Genomic DNA, 22738 nt, shown 5'->3' on the forward strand with positions numbered 1-22738 from the left:
ACTTTAGTTCTGTGGTGCAGCACATTAGAGCAGAATTAGGAAATGATAACAACTTAGTTTTGTGTCATGTCCAGAGCTTGCACAAACAAACTCATCAAAGGGAGACCTATTTCATAGAAGTGGGTCTTTTTGTATGTATAGTATAATCCAAGGTTTTTGGCTTACTGTAGTCTATCAAAACACAACTCTGTTTTCACACTCTCATGTAAGTCTTTTAGGAGTGTAATCCTGAAAATCTCCATGCGCACTGTTGTTGGAATTCCTTCAGCTCGATATGAACTTTGGAGCAATAACGTTAAAATGAGACTGTAAGAAAGAAAAACCAAAATATAATGAAGTTAGTTAGATAGTGCTTTTTCACACCCAAAAAGAAATTGATGAATCTCTTTTTGCTTGATTTTCTCGAATGTGGACTGGCAGGATTATTGTCACCCTCTCGTGCTCATGATCTCATCTGTGATGCTATTACATTCTGGATGTGTTCTTCAGAGGTCTGCTAGTGTGAAATGCCAGAGAAGCTGCTTAGACCTCTCTCGAGGCAGACATTTTGTGTAACTAATAACCTTAATAATGGCTGCATTCCATTTAGGTGAGCATGTCCCCTAATATTGTGCATGCTGGTTTATAGCTTACAGGAACATCAGAGCAAACCATTGACGCCTGTTACACCTATGCTTGTCCTGGTATGACGAGTTAAACTGTACACGTCGAGAAAGGTCTACTATTACCTCGGCCAAAATCAAGATGGACATTATATCAGGTAATGTGGGATGCCAGTGAGTCCTCATCACAGTACATAGTTAATGCTAATGGTAGACATCAAATACAGGCATTCGATTGGCAATGAGTTTGAAAACAACTGCCTCCAGAAATGGCAAGTCTAGTTTAGTTCTCTGTTTGAGCACAAGCTAGTTCTCTCTTGCATCACTTTATTAGTGTCAAGTAGCACTAGAGCCCACTTTCTCTAAGCCATTTTCTAAATAACTAATGTGCCATCACCTCTCTAAACCACAGTGAACTGTGGAGACAGAGGTCTGGCTACATGAGATTATTTTATATTAGCTGTCATAAAGATGACGTGTCTTCCCTAATTAAGTATGTTGCTAATGGCTAACAATCTTTGAACTACAAACTTTGATGCAAAATCTACATCACAGGTCCACTTTACTGCTCCAGTAGCCGTGAAGCTGTTCTTACCGAAAAAGGTTCAATAAACTGAATGTACACCACCTGCCCAGCACCAAACGGCAGACAGACAAAGTTAGCGACTAGCTAGCTACTGAAGAACCATCTAGCAAACTAAAAACCCTTGTACTTTTTGCAGCACATAGAGACCAAAACAAAGAAGACTCCACATGATTGCTAATGTTGCTTCATGTCAGCTGGATGAATAAGGCAACTGTTTGCTAACACATATCTGGACTTTGGCTTTGACATCCAAAACTCTGACTCATGATTGACCTGGATGAAAAAACCTCTAGCATTAAGTTCCATTGTAAATCTTACACTTATTATTTACAGTTGTTGGATTTTGCTTTGATATGCTGGCTTTTACATTAGCTAGGAGCACAGTGTTAAGTTAGGTTAGGCTAGGCTAAAGCTCTTTACAAATGATGATTGTATCTACATTTTAAAACAATTTAAGTGTTAATTTGCCTCATTTGCGAAGACTTTTATCTGCCAAAGCTTGTGTTCAACCATGTTCAAAAGTCCAATGAAACCAAAGGAAGGAGACAAGCTATTCCAACAGCACGCAACATTCATCAGCACATTGTTGTAAGCTACTCGTTCGTCGTAAGGTATGGCTTTGCAAGTACAATTCCAAAATCGCATGTGAAGAAAAAGAAAATGGAGGAACATATGTTTCAACAACTACCAAAACAGAAATGTCTCTCTTCATATAAAATGTGGTTGCAACTAAAGAGTCTATGCTTAGGGGACAAAACAGTATTTTTTTTAGCAGATATTTCAGTAAGCTACGAATGGTACGTTTGCATGAAAGCCTTGAAATGTATTAACAGGTTGGAGTGATATAAAAAACAGCTTATCTAACTGGTCTACAGTAGACTAGATCCTCTTAATACACACCGTGGCTTTACCCTGATCATTGCAGGGCTGTATTAACTATATAGCAGCAGTAGATGCTGCACACTTAGCTAAAGACAATTGGATTGTCCATTGTCTATGTATTTGTTTACATACACAAGGGTATAGGTTTGATTCGTAAAGTGGTGGGGACCTAGATTTGGCTGGGGGTCTGGAGATTACAGCTCACAGTTGAAATGCTTACCTGGTCACCTCTTTCTCCTCTCTCTGCCTGGCCTGGCCTCTGTTGCTCTTCCTCTCTCTGTCTGTCTGTCTGTCTACCTCTATCTGTCTCTGATGCCTGTATAGACAACCAGTTACACTGTCACCGACAACAATATTTGCCTAGTTTTGGTCTTGCACATGGGATAAATATTTTAACAATTACATCAGAAAGATGTGCTCCATGAGATAACATTACAGCGCACAGGTCTGACAACCACTAAGTGATACACCTTCGTTAAAAAAAAAAAACTCTGTTCATGCATTTATAATGAGCGATGAGAGAAATTGGTTTACAACAATGTTCAAATTAGAATGATGTGCTCTTTGAGGTAACATTACAGCTCATAGTGCAAATTCTTACCCGTTCTCTTTACCTGCCCGGCCTGGGCTTTTGCTCTTTCTTTTTCTGTCTCTCTCTGAGGTCTGTTTTAACAACACAGTTAAATGAAAATGAATGTAATTCCTAATTTGCCATACTAGTTATGAAACTGAAGGAAACTTCTGCAATACAACACTAGATAATAAATGAACTCACCAAGCATGAGCTTACTCGCAAATGTTATTTGCTGACAGATGTAACGCAAGTGAGCTAACCATTTAGCTACTTACATTTACCAAGAAATAAGATCTTATGTCCCTCCCTTTCTTGGCGTCCATGATGCTAATCCACACTGCTGAATTAAGAGGAAATATTGCAGGAGGTTCAGTCATCAGAAAATAATTAATTGCAACGTTAACTACAGTAAACCTGTTTCACCCCCCAGGGATCAATAAAGTATTTCTGATTCTGAATACGTTTAGCAGTACTCCTAAATTGCAATGCATTCATTGTATTTTACAGTGGCCGCACAGATGGGATTCGAAACTGGGGAAGATGGAATAGCAAACCTGGAAGTATTACTAATGCTCCTCTTGTTTGGAACAGCAGTTAATGTAATTACTAATAATAGCACTAAATCCCCCTGCAGCACACCATGTCACAACATTTAGTTTGCTAGCTAACTACATTATCTGTTAATGGTAGCTAAGTATACTAGCTAACTAGTATAATGTGAAATCGCTGATATGTAACATAACATGTTTGTAAAGTGCTAACCTGAGCAAAACAATTTCAGTTCCTGGTTTGTAGTGAGTTAGCCAGCACCAGGACAGCTGTGTGTTTCATACTGCTGAACAATCGCCGTGTTTAATTTATACTGGCGCCATAACATTACAATCACAGAAGGTAAAGCACCTGCCACACGACAGCCTGGATTGTCTCGTGCTATAGCCTCGAGCTCTCTCCTCTGACTGGGCGCACTGCGCAGTTTCAGATTCAAACTGCACTCCAGCAATCACAATGCTGCATGTAAAGGAGGCGGGAACAAAGCAAACAAACACCAATAGAAACTCTATTTCTCATCCTGTGGGAACATGAGGGAGTTATCCCTTTGTAGAGCCGATGGAAATTATATTTGATTTAAACGCACATGCTATTAATATCAAATTAGTGGTGGGGATGTACATAAATATTAAGACACATGATTATACTGTAAGGGCTGTAAGTCCAGTTAAGAAAATATGAGGCAGAAAATGTGGATAGATAATGGATGGATAATGTGTATGAAGCCTGGACTGATGCAATTTGAAAGGACTGCTGAATGTAAAGCGCTTCAAAGTAAAATGCTGAGAAGACCAAAGTTGGAGCAGAACAGGAATTTAAATCCCTCACTCCTGTATTAGTCATCTAACCCCAACAAATATGCATCATTCTTAAGAGAATCAACTAGTGAACTACACAAAATATTGGTTCACACAATACTACTATCAAACAAATATGTGGCAATCATGTCTCTGCAAAGAAGGAATTCATTTTGTTATGAATCTTCTTTTATTTCATAACGTTGTACAAGGCAAATATAGTTGATTATTTGAATCTTTGTTAAACTGTGAAAAGACAGAGGCTGCTTTTTGTCCCACACACGTTGTAGCATAACACTGGGCAGCAACAATCACAAACACCACCTGATGAAACCCCCCTGATTTGATATTTCTAAGGGGTATTAATGCCCAGCGACTGAAAGGCTCCAGGCACACCACTTACTCTCGTCACACATCTGCTTTGTAACAGGTGTGCTCTGCAAACAGGTATCAACCATGACCCGAATCAGCAAGCCTCACCTCTACCATGAAAGCTGGTCTGTCACTGCAGAGCTGTGACTTTTGTAGACACAAAAGACAGAGACCCAATATGCTCACTCTGCCATAATGATAGCTTGTAAAATGATGTCTTTAGAAATGTGGAGTACAAATCTGAGTGATTGTGAGAAAGTGTCTAATAGGAGAGGAAAATGAGGGGCCAATTACTGAAAATGGCCGTGCCCTTTTTTTTCATACATCTTATAAATATACATCAAGCTATCTTGTCGGAGTAGAGCAGCCGAGCGGAGATTCAGCAGGGCAGAAAGTCTACATCAATGACCCAGTGAACATAGAAAACAGTCCACACAAACACACAGCATAACCTCAGTCGAAACAAATCCATGCTTCCAGCTGGTCAATCTCATTAGCCTGTACCTCTGCCCTGGGCTAGAGACACTACAGCACTGACAGCCGAAAACACTTCAATCATTCTTATCTGAACAAACACACATCCTGTACACGACAATAATCTCGGTGGTGAAATACAGTAAATTAGCACCTTTGTCACAGTCAAAAACTGTTTGCTAAATTGCCCTTGAATGTGCTATTAGGTGACCAACCTGAAGATGCTTGTTGATTCATACTGCCGCCAGACAAACTTGTGGGAACCCAGTATCCATCAGCAGCTGTCATTCATGTTCTATGTCTAGCTCTTCTTAGGAACTCTCTCACTTCACAGAAAGATGCATAGCTCAGGGCAAAATTCTGCCTGTCTACCACCTCAATGCAGCAGCTGCGACCTGCATACAGTGGGACTTCACAGTGACAGATTAGTGACAGAGTGTGCATTCACAACAACATTGTTACATTAATTTACATCAGAGGAATAAACGGGCTTAATGAGCATAAATAAATACTCACAAGAGTGAGAATGACTTGCACGTCTGTTAATTACGAGTATGAAGGCGGTTTTAGGGCGATGTGTTACTCCTCCACTCAGATGACCTTTTATTGTGCGTAAGTGTTGCACCGATTTGTGCTGTCTTTTACTGATTCAATGCTCCCACCAGTCTGCACACACCCACACACATGCACACAGAAAATGCAATAATGTAGGTCTCCTCCATGGGGTCTTTGGATAGACAAAAAGCTAGGGGCCTCACTTACCACATTTGTTTCATTATGCAGACTTTTGATTTAGACTGAGCCATGAAGGACAAAAACACTATTGTTATGCTAAATAGTAAGAGCTAAACGGCAGATGTGACACACTTAAAATTACAGTTCTAAGTACGGCAATGTCAGACTCCACTCCAATTGAAAACATACCCACTCTCATTAAGGTAGATGTCATGTCATCTCATACCCTCACTTGATAAAAAAGCAGTACATGGCATGTAACCCAGCACACAATCAACAAAGCTGCTAATGCTAACTACTAACAGTCTTCTGTCATAGAAAAGGACTCAGTGTCTGAATGGATAAGATATCACTTGCACAAACAGACAAAAACATGTACGTAGAGGTGTCGGCCTCCTGGTTCAGTACTTCCATACCGTTATTTATTCTGTGAAACAAATGTCAAATATGCTAAATGTGTTAAATGTTAGGCAAACTTCCTCTTAAAGTCGATGGTGTTTTGTCATCATCAGTGACTTGTCACAATGCAGCACTGGGCTTCCAGGAAATACTTCCTGTCATGTGCTAACACTAAGATACAGTGCTTGACTGAGATGTCTTTACTCTTTCTTTTCTTTACAGTACAATAATGTCAGAGATGATGTTGCAGTTTCAGTCAGATACAACATGATCTGCTTGAGGGACAGATTTGATAGCTTAACATGAGCCTGTCTTTGCATATGTTTTGTTGTACTCTGTATCAGAAGAACAGTATTTCTTGGTGTTTTCTCTTCTTCTTTGGCAGAACTCCCTGCTGACTGAGTCCTGAGGAAGGGGTGCAGGTGGTAAGAACTGTAGGTAGCCTGTTATTCAGGCAGCCCTTAGGAACCGTAAGACAACAACTGCATCACTGTGAGAACTGTACAGAATGTGCGTTCAGTCCCCTGGTTCACACACTTGGGAGCTTGTGTACCACTGCACGAGAGGGATTCAAGGCAAGTTTGGGATGTGTGCTAATTGGGCCTGGAATCAGTGTTTGGGCCCTGACAACGCTGCTTATGCAGATGTTCAAGGCCAAGACATAACCCAATGGCCCATAATATAGATGCATTGATACGGTGTTAGGGAATTTAATATGAGGGCAAGAGGCAGTCAAGTGAACGCAGTTGATCTGGAGTCCCTGCTGAATGAAAGAGGGCGCTCAAAGGGACAAGACGATGTCAAGGGACTGACTGTTTATCTGTCTGTATGAAAGGCTATGTTGAAAATGGCATGACTGGGGAGGAGGCAGGGTCAGGAAAGAAACAGTGATGAGATCAATTACACTGAGTAAGAAGCCCCTCAATCACAATGGCCCACCAGAGCAACACCAGCTATGTTGTTGGGCATTTTAAACAGAATAAAAGAGATCTACAGAGGCCCAGAAAGCGGGCGTGGCAACTCTCTCAGGTAATACAGTGAGGCGGCTGTGCCAGTTTGATCACGTCACTGACGAGCTAAGTGGTAGAAGAATTGACGGGGGACGCTTGGGCTGTTCGAGTAACTTGAGAGGTAATAAGGCACATTTTGTGTTGCCTCTCTAATGGGATGATGAATTTAAAAGCCAGAGTGAGTGTGGCAAAATCAAGAAGAGAGGGGAGCATTTGTGTCTCATGAGTACAGGCTAAGAGGATTTAAGAAGGCTGCAGACCAGGGCACACATCATGTTCTGAGCCACAAACACTCAAGTGGAAGTACAAATGTATGTAGTCATTTTTATCATAGGTGTGACATATGCACTAATTGGCTCAAAACATTCAAAGTATGGAAGACGAGCTGCCTCACATTTTGAGGTTGTGTTGCAGGCTGACCAGCGTGGGACTTACGTTGTAGACACGAGTAAAGGAGTGGCTCGGTGACAAGCACCGAGAGATGTTTAAGTTACCAGACACTGACACTACTTTATATTTAAAGTAGTAGAGACTCATTTTACCCCGGTGAAGAGCAAGAAAGACACTCTCTGTGACATTTGAGCTCTTGACAAGTGGCTCTGGCAAATCTAGTGAGAACAGAACCCCCCATGAACAAAACAACACACACTAATTTGTGTGTCTGTGCATCAACATACACATGCAAAGTAATAAATGTACTTGTGTGCAGCCTACTGCATCAACACCAGTGCAACATCATGCTGCGTTGTTCTTAATCAATAACTTCCACAGCCTAAACAAAATGATCAGCCTTGATTTTCATCTCACATTAAGCCACGTGGGAGAAAGAAAGGGAAATCTTTGTCCACTGAAACAATATAAATACATTTAAATAGCAGTGACAATACATACAGTAAAAAATAAATAAATAACGCCTTATTACAAACAAAAGGTGCCTGGTGTGATTTTAAAATGACTCCCTAAGGGCGACATCTACTGACCGAAGTCCATTCCTGAACTACGTGTGCAACAATCTATAAAATCTAAAGAAGTGTTGGCTGGTAAAGTTGATCATTTGATATTTTCAGCAACAATCCCCAGTGATTTCAGGTTAGGACCACAACACACACACTGCTAGCCCTCTGCCTGCACTGAAGATACATATGTCCATACAGGACTTGGACTACGATAAGTGTGGGGTATTAAAGCATTAAAGCGGGGCGTGGGCCTAAATATAGCCTAGGAACCAATTTGCTTAGGACAGCGTGATTTTCCTCACGTGACACCGGCGATACAGGCCGCTGTCCCCGGTCCTGAAATTGTACCGGGTTCAGGAAACCCATGTGCTCGATGTTCATATGAGAAGCCGCGACAATTTAGGGAAATAGAGATCTGCATAGGAAGCACATGAAGTAAAATATGCATTCGAAGGTGCCTAAAACGTTTAAAGTGGAGCCTAATGCGGGTTTACAGGATGCGGATATAGTTCGATACACACACAAACTGCAATTCCTCATAAGCAACAGTGCGAGGCGCATGTCTGATGCAGTTCAGGGGAAAGAGAATGGGAGAGAGAAAGAGAGTTTGATTGATCATGTGGGCTATGGGAGCCTGCGAGAGTTGTCGAAAATTGCTGCATAGACGCCCCTTAGGCACCTATCTGGTACCCACTGACTCCAAACCATGCTGTGGCCATAATAACCACAATTCACCAGAGTGCATGTTACCAAAAGCCCTAAACCAGGGGCTGTTAACAGACCGTGCATTCTTCCGGGTTGGACTTCACCGGTAATCCACAATACATTAACTTACCGCAGTCCTCACACAAGATCTTCCCAACATCCTTTTTTAGGTTCTTTGCACTCGTGTCCAGAGGCGCAAACGATGCCTTGAAAACCAAGGGCTCGTCAGTGGGGTCCATGAAAAAAATGTACTTGTGGTTCTTCTTCACTTTGGTGCACGGAGCCTCAGATCCAAATTCCCCCACGGTGACGAGCTGTTCTCGCTCCAGACCCCCGCTGTTTAGGGGCCAAACATCCAGCACTTTGACATTCACACGGTAGGGCTCCGCGGAGACGTTCACAGGCGTAGACTGCACCTTGCCCTCGATCACCACGGCGGATTTGTAAGCCTGGTCCTGCAGGGAATTCAAACTCGGGGAGTAGCAGGCGAATGAGACCCCGATGACCAGCATGGATAAATGCACTGAATCAAGCCTCATGCCGCCTGCTTTGGCTCGGTGGTCGCTGGTCGCGTTGCGGCAGGGCTCTCTCGGCTGCGGGGCGATGGCGATGGAGCTGGGTTGAATGAAGAGACAGCAAGTAGGCTCCAGTAGCACGGCAGCGCGGCAGACCTTGCATAAGTGTCCATGCCATCGGGATCCGCTGCTTTTTCGAGTGATTTTTAATGGGTAAACAGCAGCTTTGAAACGGGGAAACCGCGGGATGATGCTGGGTTTCAAATCCAGTCACTGCTTTCTGCTAATAATAAGGCATTGTAGATAGGCTTAGCAAGGAATTGGCGGATTCTCCCCTCCAGAAGATGCCCCCTATGCTGCCATAGTAGCCTTAACTGCAAGACGACGCCACTCTTATCTTTGCCCAAAAATTGCAGTGATGGGGTACAGCTATGATGGTTTTCTGTATCATCTGCAGCGGAGGGAAAAGACGCAAAATGCTGCAGTGAACCACAAGTTTGGTAGTCCGGTCGCAAAACATAAGCCGCGTTTCATTCCAAAAAGATACAGCAATATTTCTGGTCGGCAGCTATAACGCTAATACGGCGCCTTCCACCGCGGCTCTCTCTCCGCCTCCCCCACTAGCCACAGACGGAGAGAAAATAATGCCGATTGCCAAGGGGCTCCGTCAACAAAAACGCAGGATTGGAGCACTGATATACAGGCAACCGATGGACCAAAGGGTCGATCTCCTCACTCCCAAAACCCAGTTCCTGTATGCCAATCACTCCATGGTGTTTTATCAGCGGTGATCTCACGTTATTAAGGAAACAAACGAAATCCTAAATCCATGACTGTCCCTCCTCAAAATCGCATCTTACTGTAACCAAGGCATTACTCCAAAGAAAAAAAAGAAATAGATTCACATTAAAAAATGCAGCCGCATATAGTCCGGTGGGCCTAGAAAAATCATATGGCTGCGATGACTAAGGCTGCGAAAGCATTTCAGATTCTTCAAGAGACTGTTTTGAATGAGTTTTGCGTCTCATCCCATTAAGTCATGCCCTGCATTCAGGTCACATTCGCTGCTCTGCCTCAAAAAAAAAACTGATGTTGAAGCACCGCATTAAATCCATACAGCTAAAACAGCAGCAACATTGAAGTCCAAAGCAGAGAAACACAGTTTTAAACCACCTTAGTAGGAGAATATTCGGTGAAAGTGTTTTTACAATTCTAATTGCATTTGCTCTTATTATAATATAGAGCACTTTGACAAAAGATTAGACCACACCAAGAAGCATAATGTAACATACATGAACATCAATGCGTTTGATCGTCATCAATGGCAATGTTTAGGTCAAGTTATGATTGTGATGGTTTGCTTTGGTTGAGCCTAAATGCCAAACAGAATGCGGATACAGGATGTTGTACTGACAGAATTCACAAAGAGCGACATCTGCTGACCACAGTGTATTTATGAGCGATTTGACACGTACTTGCTGTAAATGCTGCTGTAAATCACACAGCAAAGGTACTAACTTTGCTGTGTGATGTGTGAAAATCAGGGCACCAAATCTGAATTTTGTCCAACAAAATGTGCTCGATGTGGACTGACTTACTTATGTCTTCATTTATCCGCATGTCTTGTAGATCTGACACAGCCCTGGCTGCTCTCCGTGGTGCTGAAACTATATATAAATTAGGCCTATGGAGTGCTGATGTAAGACACAGGCATAAAGCCATTTATTACTTAGTGAACGGAAGTCCTCTTTCCTGTAACAAGAATTGCCAATGTGCTTTTTAAGCAACACAGAATAGACGCACAGGGCATGTGCACGCGTGTAACACTTATTCCCTGAAAGATTCAGCCTGTAAAGGGAGACTCAGCTCATAACATCCCAACTGTGCTTGTAACAGGGTGCTGATAGTAGCAATGCCCCCTTACTTCTTTAGACACTGCCCTCCATTACAGTTGCAAATAAAGGGTTGCCCTACCTGTTACCACCAGAAGGCAAAGCTGCAGTTCCTCAATAACGCCAAGGGGGGGCGCGCGTCCACCGTGTTCCCACAGTGCGTGTTGACATCAGAGGTGAAGCGTGCGGCGTTGAACTTGTGCGTGTGTCGCTCTCCGTGCCACGACTCGCCGTTTCTTGTCCATCTTGTGAAGCAAGCAGAAGCGGTCCGCGGCGCTGTCACAAAGGCCTCCGAGCGTATTCTCATGTGTCTTTTGCCTCGTCTCGTCTTCTGCGGCACGCCGACGAGGCTCTGAGGCGCCCCTGCTGCAGACTGAGCGGTGTAAGGTAGGTTGTGGGATCTCGCATGGTGGAATGACGCTTTATTTATTATGTCATTCGGATGGTCACCGTCCTGCAGCATTCAAGTGTCCTAACGTGCAGACAAGCACATACGGCATTGCCTCGCAGAGTTTACAGAAGCAGAACATACAGCGTTGTGCGGCCGTGCGTCTGTTCGGAAATAATAATGGAGCTGCGTTTGGAGCAGCGCCACGGCATTCCTGTGTCGGGATGTAGGGCAAAACTTTGTGAGGTGATCACAGCGGCTGCCGTTTTACAAACTGCGACGACACCTTTTTGAGGCTGAAATCTGCGTTGGACGTGGCCTCGGCGTCCGAACAGAACTGCTTTTACTGACTCATATTCATGATTTAAAATTGGTCTGAAAAATACTGACTGATGATATAGATTAATTAAATTCACAGGTTGTTTGTGGTCTGATGGAGCAGCTGATAAACCACAGCGCTGCAGAGACACGCTCTGTATAGCCTCGAAGTAAATTAGACAGAAATGTAACCTGCTTGATTTTAGATTAGAAAGTCATTTCAAAGTCTAAATGGGACTTTTTAATATGGACAATTGAGGCCCCAAGAGGAAAGGACTTATACCAGCTTACGCAGGATGCATAGTATCTAATACCAAAACAACAAGACCCCGTCTGAGTTCAGGAATGACTTGCCTATTTTGCATGCATCCAGGCTCGTGTTCATCCTGCATACTGCATCACAGCGGCCCTTCACAAAAGAGTGACACAATAAGGTGATTTGCAGCTTTGCTTTAACTATAGCAATAGAAATAAACTAACGTGAATAATTAAATAATGGACTGCCGTGGAATAATGTAACAGCGAGGAAAGTGGAGGATGAACCAACCAAACGGCTAGAATGCATATATTTCTGCACAAATAGGCCAACGTCATGCTGAACGTCAGAATGAGACAAGTTATACAAATTGCCATGTTTTTATTATTCAGTTTTACTTCCCTTTTGCTCACGTGAATGTTGCTTTGTCTTATTAAGATCACCAATAATTTACTCACCTTTTTACTTTCCCAAACATTACTGGATTTTGTGCTTGCTGTGGAGCTGATCAGGAGGCCGGGCGACATTTGAGGCATTAAGAGCGAGGCATGTTTATATGAGTTTATATAACAAATGTAAACGTAGACAAAGGTTAAATAAGAAAGTAAGAAAATAAAAAAAAATAAAAAAAAGATCAGCTAATCCATGGTAACTTCTGGCCGGCATGCTCATGCACATGGAGGTAAGACAGCAGCACAAATGTATATATAATATATATAATATACTTAAATAAATAAGTTTGCAGAGTAATTTAAAGTTTTGGCCCAAACGTTATTTTGGAGTTATGATTTTCAATAAATGAACGTGACTTGTTTCTTAGCGTGTTTATTACAGCGTTTTAAGGCTCATGGTTGTTATATTACCAATCATTAATCCAAATATTTTGCCTCTCTAATACAGCATATAGAAAATAAAGTGAAAAATACTTTACTTTGTCCTAATAATTACGAGCATAAAATAGAAATAATTAGTTCACCTGCGCCTTTCTTCAGCATTCTGACTCAATATCACAATATATATCCATTTTATATTATTTTATGTTTTATATGCTCATTAACTTAAGGATTATTTCAACGTTGTACTCAATTAATTGTGGGAAGCTTTATTACAAAAGGTGATTTGGCATTTTGAATGTATTTATATACAAGAGCAAAGCAACATTTGACATATAAAACATTTTAAATAATGTGTCTTAATATTTCACTGTGTGACAATAACCAAGATTTATACTAATTATAAATAAAACGGTATCTATTGATGTAAACATATTTGACGTGCTGTAGTTTCTGGGTTAGACTACCATATTGAACTCCTCTCAGGCCTTCAGGACGCCTGCAGTGAAGAAATGTCCACGTTAAAAAGTAACTTGGTCTCTTGTTTATTCTTAACAAATCTGTCAATGTGATATATTTTCTTTCTTTTTTTCTATGAATAAAAGTAAAATAATATACATGTTGAAACAATAATGACCACAAACCCTGAAAAAAACCTAATCACAGATCAAATTACATATAGGCCCATCTATCGTAAGTAGTAGATAATCCACTTGTTTTAAGCTAAGTATATTTTTCAAGTATCAATGCTCACCCTTTTAAGATGAACATTTGTGAAGATAATAACGAATATTGATTGGAGGAGTTCTGAAAGAGCGTCCTATTTAAACGGCTGCTGGCCATCCGTTTTATTTAGACTGGGAGGAGTCCAGCGCACATCAACATTGAACGCTTACTACGCACACAAATAGTCCTCAAGATATATCGGCCTAAAAAAGGCGTGCGTGGTTTAAAATGAGATTCAGCATCTATGGACAGCCATATAGATGTGGCCCGAAACATAGCTGTTTCACAGTGCTAAAAAATATACCTGCAATTCTTATATATTAATGTAGACATTTTATTTGATTTATTTCACATGCAAACAAATTAATAACTTTTCCAAATAGAATAATAACCTTATTTATCATTTTCTCATAGAATATGATTTGAATGAATAAATGCAAAAGTCCTATTAAAACGCTCAGAAATGATGCCATAGCAGATTGGCACAAACGAATTTAGGCTGAATAAATAAAAACTCTTGGCCTACATGTAGACAATAGATACTTCGAGTGAAAGGTCTGCGCAGTCACATTTGTTTGCAGGTGGACAAGAAGGAAGATTTTTTACTGTGGAGAAAGTATCGCCAGCATGGGGACAGCATTTGCCCAAGTGACCAATAACAGGTAAATGTTGTGTGTAGCCCATTAAAATGTGTTGATTGAGTACTTTAATTTAAAATTACTATAATTAAAATTTGAATTTATCAAAATTTCAGACGAGAAATATTTATCAGCTACTTGTAAGCTCCGCCTTTGAAGTGAACAATTACGCCACATCACCGTCTGTAAGATGGTTTGGTCTTTTCATACAATGACAGTTTATGTTGTTGTTTATGTAACATACGAAAGTCTAAACATGCGAAATAAGAGCACAGCAAATTGTGGGTATTATTTTCAGGCCGATCTAACATAGATTTATACAAATTATAGGCAACTACTTTATGATATGCTGCTATAGAAAAAGCAGCTCTGACATAAGTGACATCACTTAGATCATTAAGATCTACGGCAGGCCTGTCAGCAGCACTCAGACCAAGCTGAGACACCTGGGCGAGGACTGGCTGTAATGACACATTGAAAATAGCATGGTGATTATCCACGACTAAGTTGTGGACTCAAGGCATAAATCAGATGCCTTCAGAGATGACTAGTCAAAAATAACTTGGCTTGACTGTCGCCCCAAGGCCAAAGATTAAAAATAGTGCTATTATTCCATTTGTGCCTCTCGTGAGCGCGCTCGCGGCGGGCTACGGGTACAACACGCTGTAGTTTTAGGCCCAGACTGACCCACGGAAGGCCTATGAGCATACAGATGGAGTTGTTTTAGAGGTTTCTTAGGGACGTTTTGATCATTTTTTTTTTGCATCAAAAATGACTTCAAGCTGACCACAGTTCACTGAAGGGAAGAAACTACCAGGTTTTACCCGCCCCCTCTCAAACCTTACAGGAGTTAATAATAGGCCTACTAAAAACCTAAAACAAAAACATAGGTGAAACGGTCTCTCTCTGCCCTTTTCCCGACATGCTTTGGCAATACTGCACCGGCCATGCCAGGAAAGCACATTTGAATTTGAGTTGTGGGAGAACAAATTCTAATGTAGACATGCAGTGTTTAAAACTAAATAGGGTGATGTTGCCTATAATTCACACGAGAAGTCGCCTATCCGGTTTTGAAATAAATAATGCTGTTTTGTATCCGTGTATGTTATTCACTACCTTAAAGTTGAAAAAGGTTAAGGAGGACTAGTTACGCTAATAAAGGATCTATTATGGATCTTGTGCCATTGTACAAGGCTGGCAGGCAGGGGGGAAATATGATTCACCGTTATTACTCTTATTGTTAATATTATTGTATTACTAGTAGGCCTAATTTCGTTAAATATTAAAAAAATATATATTTCATTAGGTGATGAGGCCTAATGATTTTCTTAGGAGAAGTTAAAGAATTAGACTTGAGGGACTTAATCTCCACCATGACAGGATTTTCTTATGACTTGAGTTATTAGAAATCAATGAATTCGGCCCAATTTTGGATCAGTCCACTCTCTCTTACACTTAAAATAAGCAGTACTTTTTTATGTCAGGTTAACACAACTTATTAATCGTTTGTAAAATCGTTAGCACATTAAACGTGCACAGACGCACTCGTGATATATAACCAGTGCTTCTTTGGAAGGATAAGTATTTCCTCCTGGCGCTTTAAAACAGAGGGCAAGCTAGGGTCTTTCCACGAAGCAAAAACATCATCATTTTCAGACGCTCTATCGACATATCGAAACTCAACCACACTGCGGCAGATGCATTTCTTCCGAACAACCGTTGGTTTCGTTTCCAACATAAGTGACAGCTCATGACATTACACCTTGTGGGAGAAAACACAGCGTCCTCACTCTGCATTAACGACTCCCCCCCTCGCTTTTTATACCTTTGTGTAGATATCGCGAGAGCTCCAGCGTTCGCTGTGGCTGGCCGTGGCTTTGCAGCAGACAGAGGGAGAAGGCAGGCAGGCAGCATCATGGCGGACAGAGACAGTGGAAGTGAGCAGGGAGGAGCAGCCACGGGCCCAGGCTTCGGTCCCATGCACCTAGCGACAGGAGGGGCGGGCTCGGCTTCCGGGCTCCAGCATGAGACACAAGAGCTGGCGTCGAAGCGGGTTGACATCCAAAACAAACGCTTCTATTTGGACGTTAAGCAGAACGCGAAAGGCCGCTTCTTAAAGATAGCAGAAGTCGGGGCCGGTGGAAACAAGAGCCGCCTCACTCTCTCCATGTCCGTGGCGGTCGAGTTCCGTGACTACCTAGGGGACTTCATCGAACATTATGCCCAGCTAGGTCCGAGCAACCCGGGACTGGTACAGGACGAGCCCAGGCGAGCACTCAAAAGCGAGTTCTTGGTCCGAGAAAATCGGAAATACTATATGGATCTGAAAGAGAACCAGAGGGGACGGTTTCTGAGGATTCGACAGACCGTTAACCGGGGGCCCGGTTTGGGATCCACGCAAGGCCAGACGATTGCTCTGCCTGCACAGGGACTTATTGAGTTTCGTGACGCTTTGGCTAAACTTATTGACGATTACGGTGTAGAGGACGAACCTGCAGAGTTGCCCGAAGGGTCATCATTGACTGTGGACAACAAACGGTTTTTCTTCGACGTCGGATCCAATAAGTATGGTGTGTTCATGAGGGTAAGCGAGGTGAAGCCAACGTACCGCAATTCAATTACGGTGCCCTACAAAGTGTGGTCCAAATTTGGGAATACTTTCAGTAAATATGCCGAGGAGATGAAGAAGATCCAGGAGAAACAGCGGGAGAAAAGGGCATGCGAGCTGCAGCAACAAGAGGAGATGCAGGCGGACGATGGAGACGAGGATTGATATAGAGAGCAAAAAAGATGCAAGAGTAATGAAAATAACAAGAGAAATATAATTAAAAACTCTACTGTATAAAGAAAGAAATCTAAAGATTTAACTGTAATGGTTTAACTCCAAGGGAGCATCACCCACAATATAAGAAACCTCCACAACCTGACAGTTATGACATGTTGTCACTCATCGCTGGATGTTACCCCACTTATCCACCATTAATACAGTAACAGGCTGCTAAACAAAGTAATAACATTATATTTGAACATTGTTTCCTACTTGACAAACAATATTGAACTGAGTGTTATATTTCCCTTATTAACAGACAACTTTTGTACCAGTTAAAGCTATTGTAAAAAAAAAAAAAAAGTGTTTGCAATGTTCAAATGGAATTATTGCCGAGTTCTGAGGAAAAAGCTTTTCCTTTTCATGTGAGCTAATGACTTCAGCACAAATCAGATATTTTAATTTTTAAACCAAAATTCAAAAACTTTGTAAAAGGTTGTCACATGTACTTGCCATCCTATTTACCTTTACCTGTGAGTAGAGATGTGTTTACACATAAATCATATGAGGGCTAGGCCTGCTTCGGAAACTGGTTAGATGTCATGCAGTATAAAAGGAACATATAGGCATTTTCATGAAATGAAATAAGTGCTCTATTTGTTGTGCAATATGCATTGCATAAAAATCAAATATATTGAACTGGTCAATGGATCTTGACATGATGACATTTGCCAGAGGCATTCAAAGAAATATTAATATTGTAATTTTGTTTCAGTTGAAATTGTTGCCATGCAGATGGATATATTATAGACTACCTTTGTGTCTCGTTGTTAATGCAATGTGTTCATTTTAAAGGTACTAAATGTGTATTCGATAGAGGAAATGCAGTGACAACATGTAGCAAATGGCCTGAATTGCAGATCACCTAAAGACAAACACTCTACACATACTGTGCAGATTGGTTAAGCGGTCTGAAAAAAGAGGCAAAATTCAGCAGAGCATTATTGGTTTGTACATCTGGAACAGAAACATTTTGTGATCTTGTTCAGTCATAAAAGTCCAAATGGTGCCAAGGAGTGCTGTTGCTGCATGTTAATCTGCACTAAGATAGATTTCGTTGGTCTCCCAAAATATTGGCTCAAGGACCCTTCCATATGTATCTTTATCTGCCTTTAGTGTACGAATCTCAAGTTTGAGTACTGAGTGATTTCCATCCAAAGGCTTGGTGTAATTGTAGTGGAAGTTGTTTCAAAGCGTGATTGTAAAAGGAGCGACCTTGTGAACTGTAATCAAAATATCACCATCACACTATGAGGAGGGCCACTGAGGAGCACGCCTGAACAAGCCATGGTGAAGAGGGTTTAGTTCACCTGTTGGTGAACCTTCAGTAGTGTGTCAATGGATGTGCCGATCCCTACAAGTTTAAGATCTGAAGGTGTGAAGTTCAGTGGGGCTACTTTGAATACATACTCATAGCTCCACTTTAGATTTGTAAGCCCAAATATCTACCCGGGGGTGATGAGATTCTGTTTTGGTCTAATTGTAAATATTTGGGCTGCCACACGGAAAACAACTGGTTCTAATCCAGTTTAGTCGCATCTCATAGATGTGTGATAGCAGTTTTATAAACTCTGTCAGTAAACTCCAGAGAAACTGGCAACAATCAGATAATGTCAGATTTACCTCAGCATTGAATTAAATGATTGCTCCCATGTTTAGATTGACTGGAAACCAGCAAACTAGACTGTCCTTGACCACCTATTTTTGGAGCCTCTGGTATAGCCTAAACGATACCTGATTGGGAGCATCCTCTTCAGCATATAAACAACCTGGTGCCTTACACACTCCGCATGCTTACACGCTGGCCTGGTGCTTTGGATCGCAGTTTAGCTTCTCTTTGTTATTGTTTCTTCTTTCTTTTCTTCCATTTTTGTGTCTCCAGCCCCCTTGTGTGCTAGCGCACGACTCGTGGTGCTAAAAGGGTTTGTTACAAACTCTTAAGAAAAATTTGGAGCAGAATTCGTAACTTTTTTCTGCTACCTTCCTTCTTCCCTAACTTCATTGCCATCCCCATTCCCCAGCCATCCAGGTATCGGCCTACATGTAAACATGGAAGGGGGTGGTCACCTAGATGCAAGATGATGCAGAAGAGTTGGCTCTTCACTAACCAAGCGCACTAGAGCAGGGGCTGATTGGGAACATCGGTAGTAGCCTGAAATTATATAAATTATTGGCAAGCCCCCTTTCAAATGCTCGTTCTATAGCTTGGGTAGTTATGTGTAAGTTGTAAGTCGCTCAATTAATGGGGAGCAGCAAGCATGTCTTGTTTTGTTTTACGTAGTTTTACCTTCTCAGCATTATTCCACATTATTTGTAATTTTGGAATGTTTTCGCCCACAAAAAATATATCTATTTTTTCTGTGCAACATTTCATCACTGTGTGCAATATCGTATGTGCCAATGGTGGCAATATATGTATATCAATTAAATATATGATTACTATTTGAAAGCATGTGGCTGAATTCCATGTTTATTTCTCATGAAGGAGTTGTATGCCTTTATTTGCACTCAAAGCTCCATCCTAGAGGAAAATATAGTAAACCAAGGTCTTAGCAACCTGTTGGGTCGAGCAGTTCACATAAGTACTTTAACTTGAAATAGAACAATGTCACTGCAAGTATGCCTCTCTTTAGGAAAAGGGTAAACTTGGCTCATGGGTTGTTGAAGGTAGACTATAAACACAATGGAGTTTTTGTGAAAAGGAAAACGTAAAAAAAAAAAACAGTGAAATCTCCATTTTAGCTTTAAGCTAAGAAAAGGTGCTTCAGTCCAATCCTCATTAAGGTGTATGGTGAACTGTCTTCAGTGGTTGTTGTGTGTAGCACTTTGCTTTCCCAGGTTAATGAAATGCCTGACAAATACTTGTTTAAAATAATCTCAACAAAGAATGTCATTCTCTCCTATGTTGGTTCTTTTCTTTTTTTTTTAAAGAGGGTATTTGATTTGCTCATTTGGTTTTGATGCATTGAATATAATTTATGTACATTTGACAAATTTTAAAAATAAATATAATTTACCCATGAGGGAAAATCTACATTCAAAATGTATGTGTTTTTTATGTTTCATTTCTTGTTGGAAAAAAAACTTCCCAAAATGTCAACAATTCACTGATGAAAAGTATGTTTAATTTTGATGTAGTGTTGTCCACAATGTCTGACTCTACATTTGCAATGATACTAATTACTAAAGCTTAATTTTACAGCCTTTAAAATGCAAACTTTGCAATGACAAGTATGATGACTCATGTCTTCTTAGCGATTTCTACATTAGTACTGTATGTGTAATACCAGGCTGTAAAATAAAGCATTACTTTGTTCTCTTATCATCCTGACTATGCAATTTGTGATCATCTGTATGCAACGATTGCTCTTCTGTGAGCTTTACTGCTTGTATAACACCAAAGAAATGAGAGCTTATTGATCACGACTCAACAGAACCTGCATGTCTTTTAAGCTTTGCAACTGTTTGTTTTTTCTGATATGAGTTTTGGGGTTTGTTTGCTACTGTGATTAAGACAAACAAGCCAATGCCAAAGAAAAGCAGGTTGCAAAGTTAAGTTAGGAAGTTACTTATTAATACTTTTATTACGTTTATAGCTTTTTCCAAGTTAGATGGATTTCTAGTCATAAGTTAGATTTCTGATTGCAAGTTAATAAAAAGTTACGATGTGGAAGATGTTAATTATTGTAACTGTTGAAAATAGGCCAAGCACCACATCAGCAGCAGCCCCAGTGTTGTTTCTGCCTCTAAAAACATGGCAGAGTTGCTATGACATAGGGAGATGTTGCCAGGGCCGTCAACGTTGAGAGGATTTTTACTACTTTAAACAGTCCTCTACCTTCTCCTCCAAAAGAAACCACATTAGAGAAACGTCAATATAAGGAAAGATTGTGTCCCACCACAAACACTCACTCTCCTGGGAGGTCAGAGTGCAGGTCTGGACATGATCAAAGGCCTTTCTGCAGGACATACTGTATGTATGTATGCCTGGGCTTTGTTGTGAAGTTGATGGTCTCTCAGCCTCTTGGCCCCCCTGCCGGCCAGGAGGAAAGGTGAAAAAACTGAAGGGGTTGTGCTAGATTGAGATGGACTCCAGCCCAGATACCAGCTCAGGCTCTGAGTTTGCTCCTCATCCAAGAACCCACATAGAGGATTGGTTGAGGTCATCACGGCTTTGGAAGCACAAGTGCAACACATCAGAACTGGTGATAAATTGTATTTAGTCAAACAAAGACTCTTTGTGAAAGCATATTTTGAAAGTATAATGTATTCTGTTGATGAAAGGCTATAGAAGTTGGTCAGATAGTTCGTCAGTCATGCTACTTAGGACCACAGTGACAATAATTTCCCACAGGAATGCTGCTAGGGAAGATTAATCGCAGGTTTAGTCTGGTCCAGCTGCTACACTGCTGAGAGAGAACTACTTGATCAAATTCACATTTTATTGCTGCTGCAACATAGTCATCATCACCTGAGCACTCCCAGACAGCACAGAGTATCATGAATGGCTGCCACAATGTTCAACATACTGCCACTTTTTACCTTTTACATACAAGCGTCTGCACGTATGTTTATTAGTGGTGTGGTGTTACTTAGCTTCGCAGCATATGTTTGGAAATACTGCCTTCGCTTTAACCTCGTTATACAACTTGTAATTTAGTGCTATATTCTGAAGCAGTTTAGCATTGGCTTTGGTGGTGACGTAATCCACAACAGGCTTCTCTGGCTTCGGCCACCAGAGGATGCTCTTTACCTATAAATGAAAAGGGAAAGGAGAAGAGTCCCAGAGGAGAAATCTGCCATTGGCTTCCATGTGGTAGAATTAACAACAGAGAAGGTAAAGCAAACAGCTACTTAAATAAATGCCACAAGGCACATGAGCAATTTAACAAGAGAGCTTCCCGAGCTTCTACCTACATAGAATATGTACATACAATTTAGAATCAACAATTGATTATTTATGTTCTATTGTTTTATCTGTTGCTTGATAGGTTAAAACATTCACTCCTCCTGAGCTCATGTTTTAATGTCACAGTCATTTAGCATTATATGTTCAGTGTGTGTAATAATGTGCCATATATCAACTGACTAATGACAAGGCAATGGGAGATACATTTCTCATTTCATTTTCATAATTTGATATTTAAGCAATAATCAACTGAAGTATGTACAGTATATGCATACACACACAGGGTCTTTGAAGAAATAAAAAAACAACTGTATGTTATTCAAGAGTTAGTGCTGTACTATTTTTGTACCAACTTTATTTTTACATTCACAGTTGATGTAAAAATTTGTATTTAATTCATACCACTATTACTATCACTTGGTGGGAGCGCAGTGATTAAAAAGGAGCTTGAAACTTTATTGGTTTAGGTTTATTTTTCCACTCTTTTGTTTATACAACTTCTTTAATGTGTGAGGTCAACTTCCTGAATTCCTCTCTCTTCCCCTTTTTCAAATAAAGTGTGTGTGAGTGTCAGAGAAAGAGAGAGAAAGAGAGAGAGAGAGAGAGAGAGAGAGAGAGAGAGAGAGAGAGAGAGAGAGTGAGAGAGAGACAGAGAGAGAGAGAGACAGAGAGAGACAGAGAGACAGAGAGAGCAAGAGAGACAGAGAGAGAGAGAGAGACAGAGAGAGAAGGAGAGAGAGAGAGAGAGAGAGAAAGCAGAGGGAGGGAGAGAGATTATGGAATGCTGTGATGTCA

At 41.0% G+C, this 22738-nt stretch overlaps 2 protein-coding genes across 2 annotated transcripts in view; one reads left to right on the top strand and one right to left on the bottom strand.

Annotated features, from left to right (window-relative positions):
* The window catches only part of nrg2a (neuregulin 2a), a 69425-nt gene extending 60245 nt beyond the window's left edge, over positions 1 to 9180 (bottom strand). The window contains exon 1 of the mRNA XM_070916957.1: positions 8772 to 9180. Coding sequence (XP_070773058.1) covers positions 8772 to 9180 — 409 coding nt within the window. The remainder of the gene's footprint in view (positions 1 to 8771) is intronic.
* A 6911-nt stretch (positions 9181 to 16091) lies between these two features.
* puraa (purine-rich element binding protein Aa) lies at positions 16092 to 16980 on the top strand. The gene has a single exon (XM_070917570.1). The coding sequence runs from the start codon at positions 16123 to 16125 to the stop codon at positions 16978 to 16980; it is 858 nt and encodes a 285-aa protein (XP_070773671.1). The 5' UTR covers positions 16092 to 16122.
* Positions 16981 to 22738: the final 5758 nt, after the last annotated feature.

Source organism: Enoplosus armatus, chromosome 13 (assembly GCF_043641665.1).
Source record: "Enoplosus armatus isolate fEnoArm2 chromosome 13, fEnoArm2.hap1, whole genome shotgun sequence".
NCBI classification, from domain to species: domain Eukaryota; kingdom Metazoa; phylum Chordata; class Actinopteri; order Centrarchiformes; family Enoplosidae; genus Enoplosus; species Enoplosus armatus.

Coding starts and splice junctions, on each gene's coding strand:
- puraa (XM_070917570.1), top strand. CDS start 16,123: ATGGCGGACAGAGACAGTGGAAGTGAGCAGGGAGGAGCAGCCACGGGC.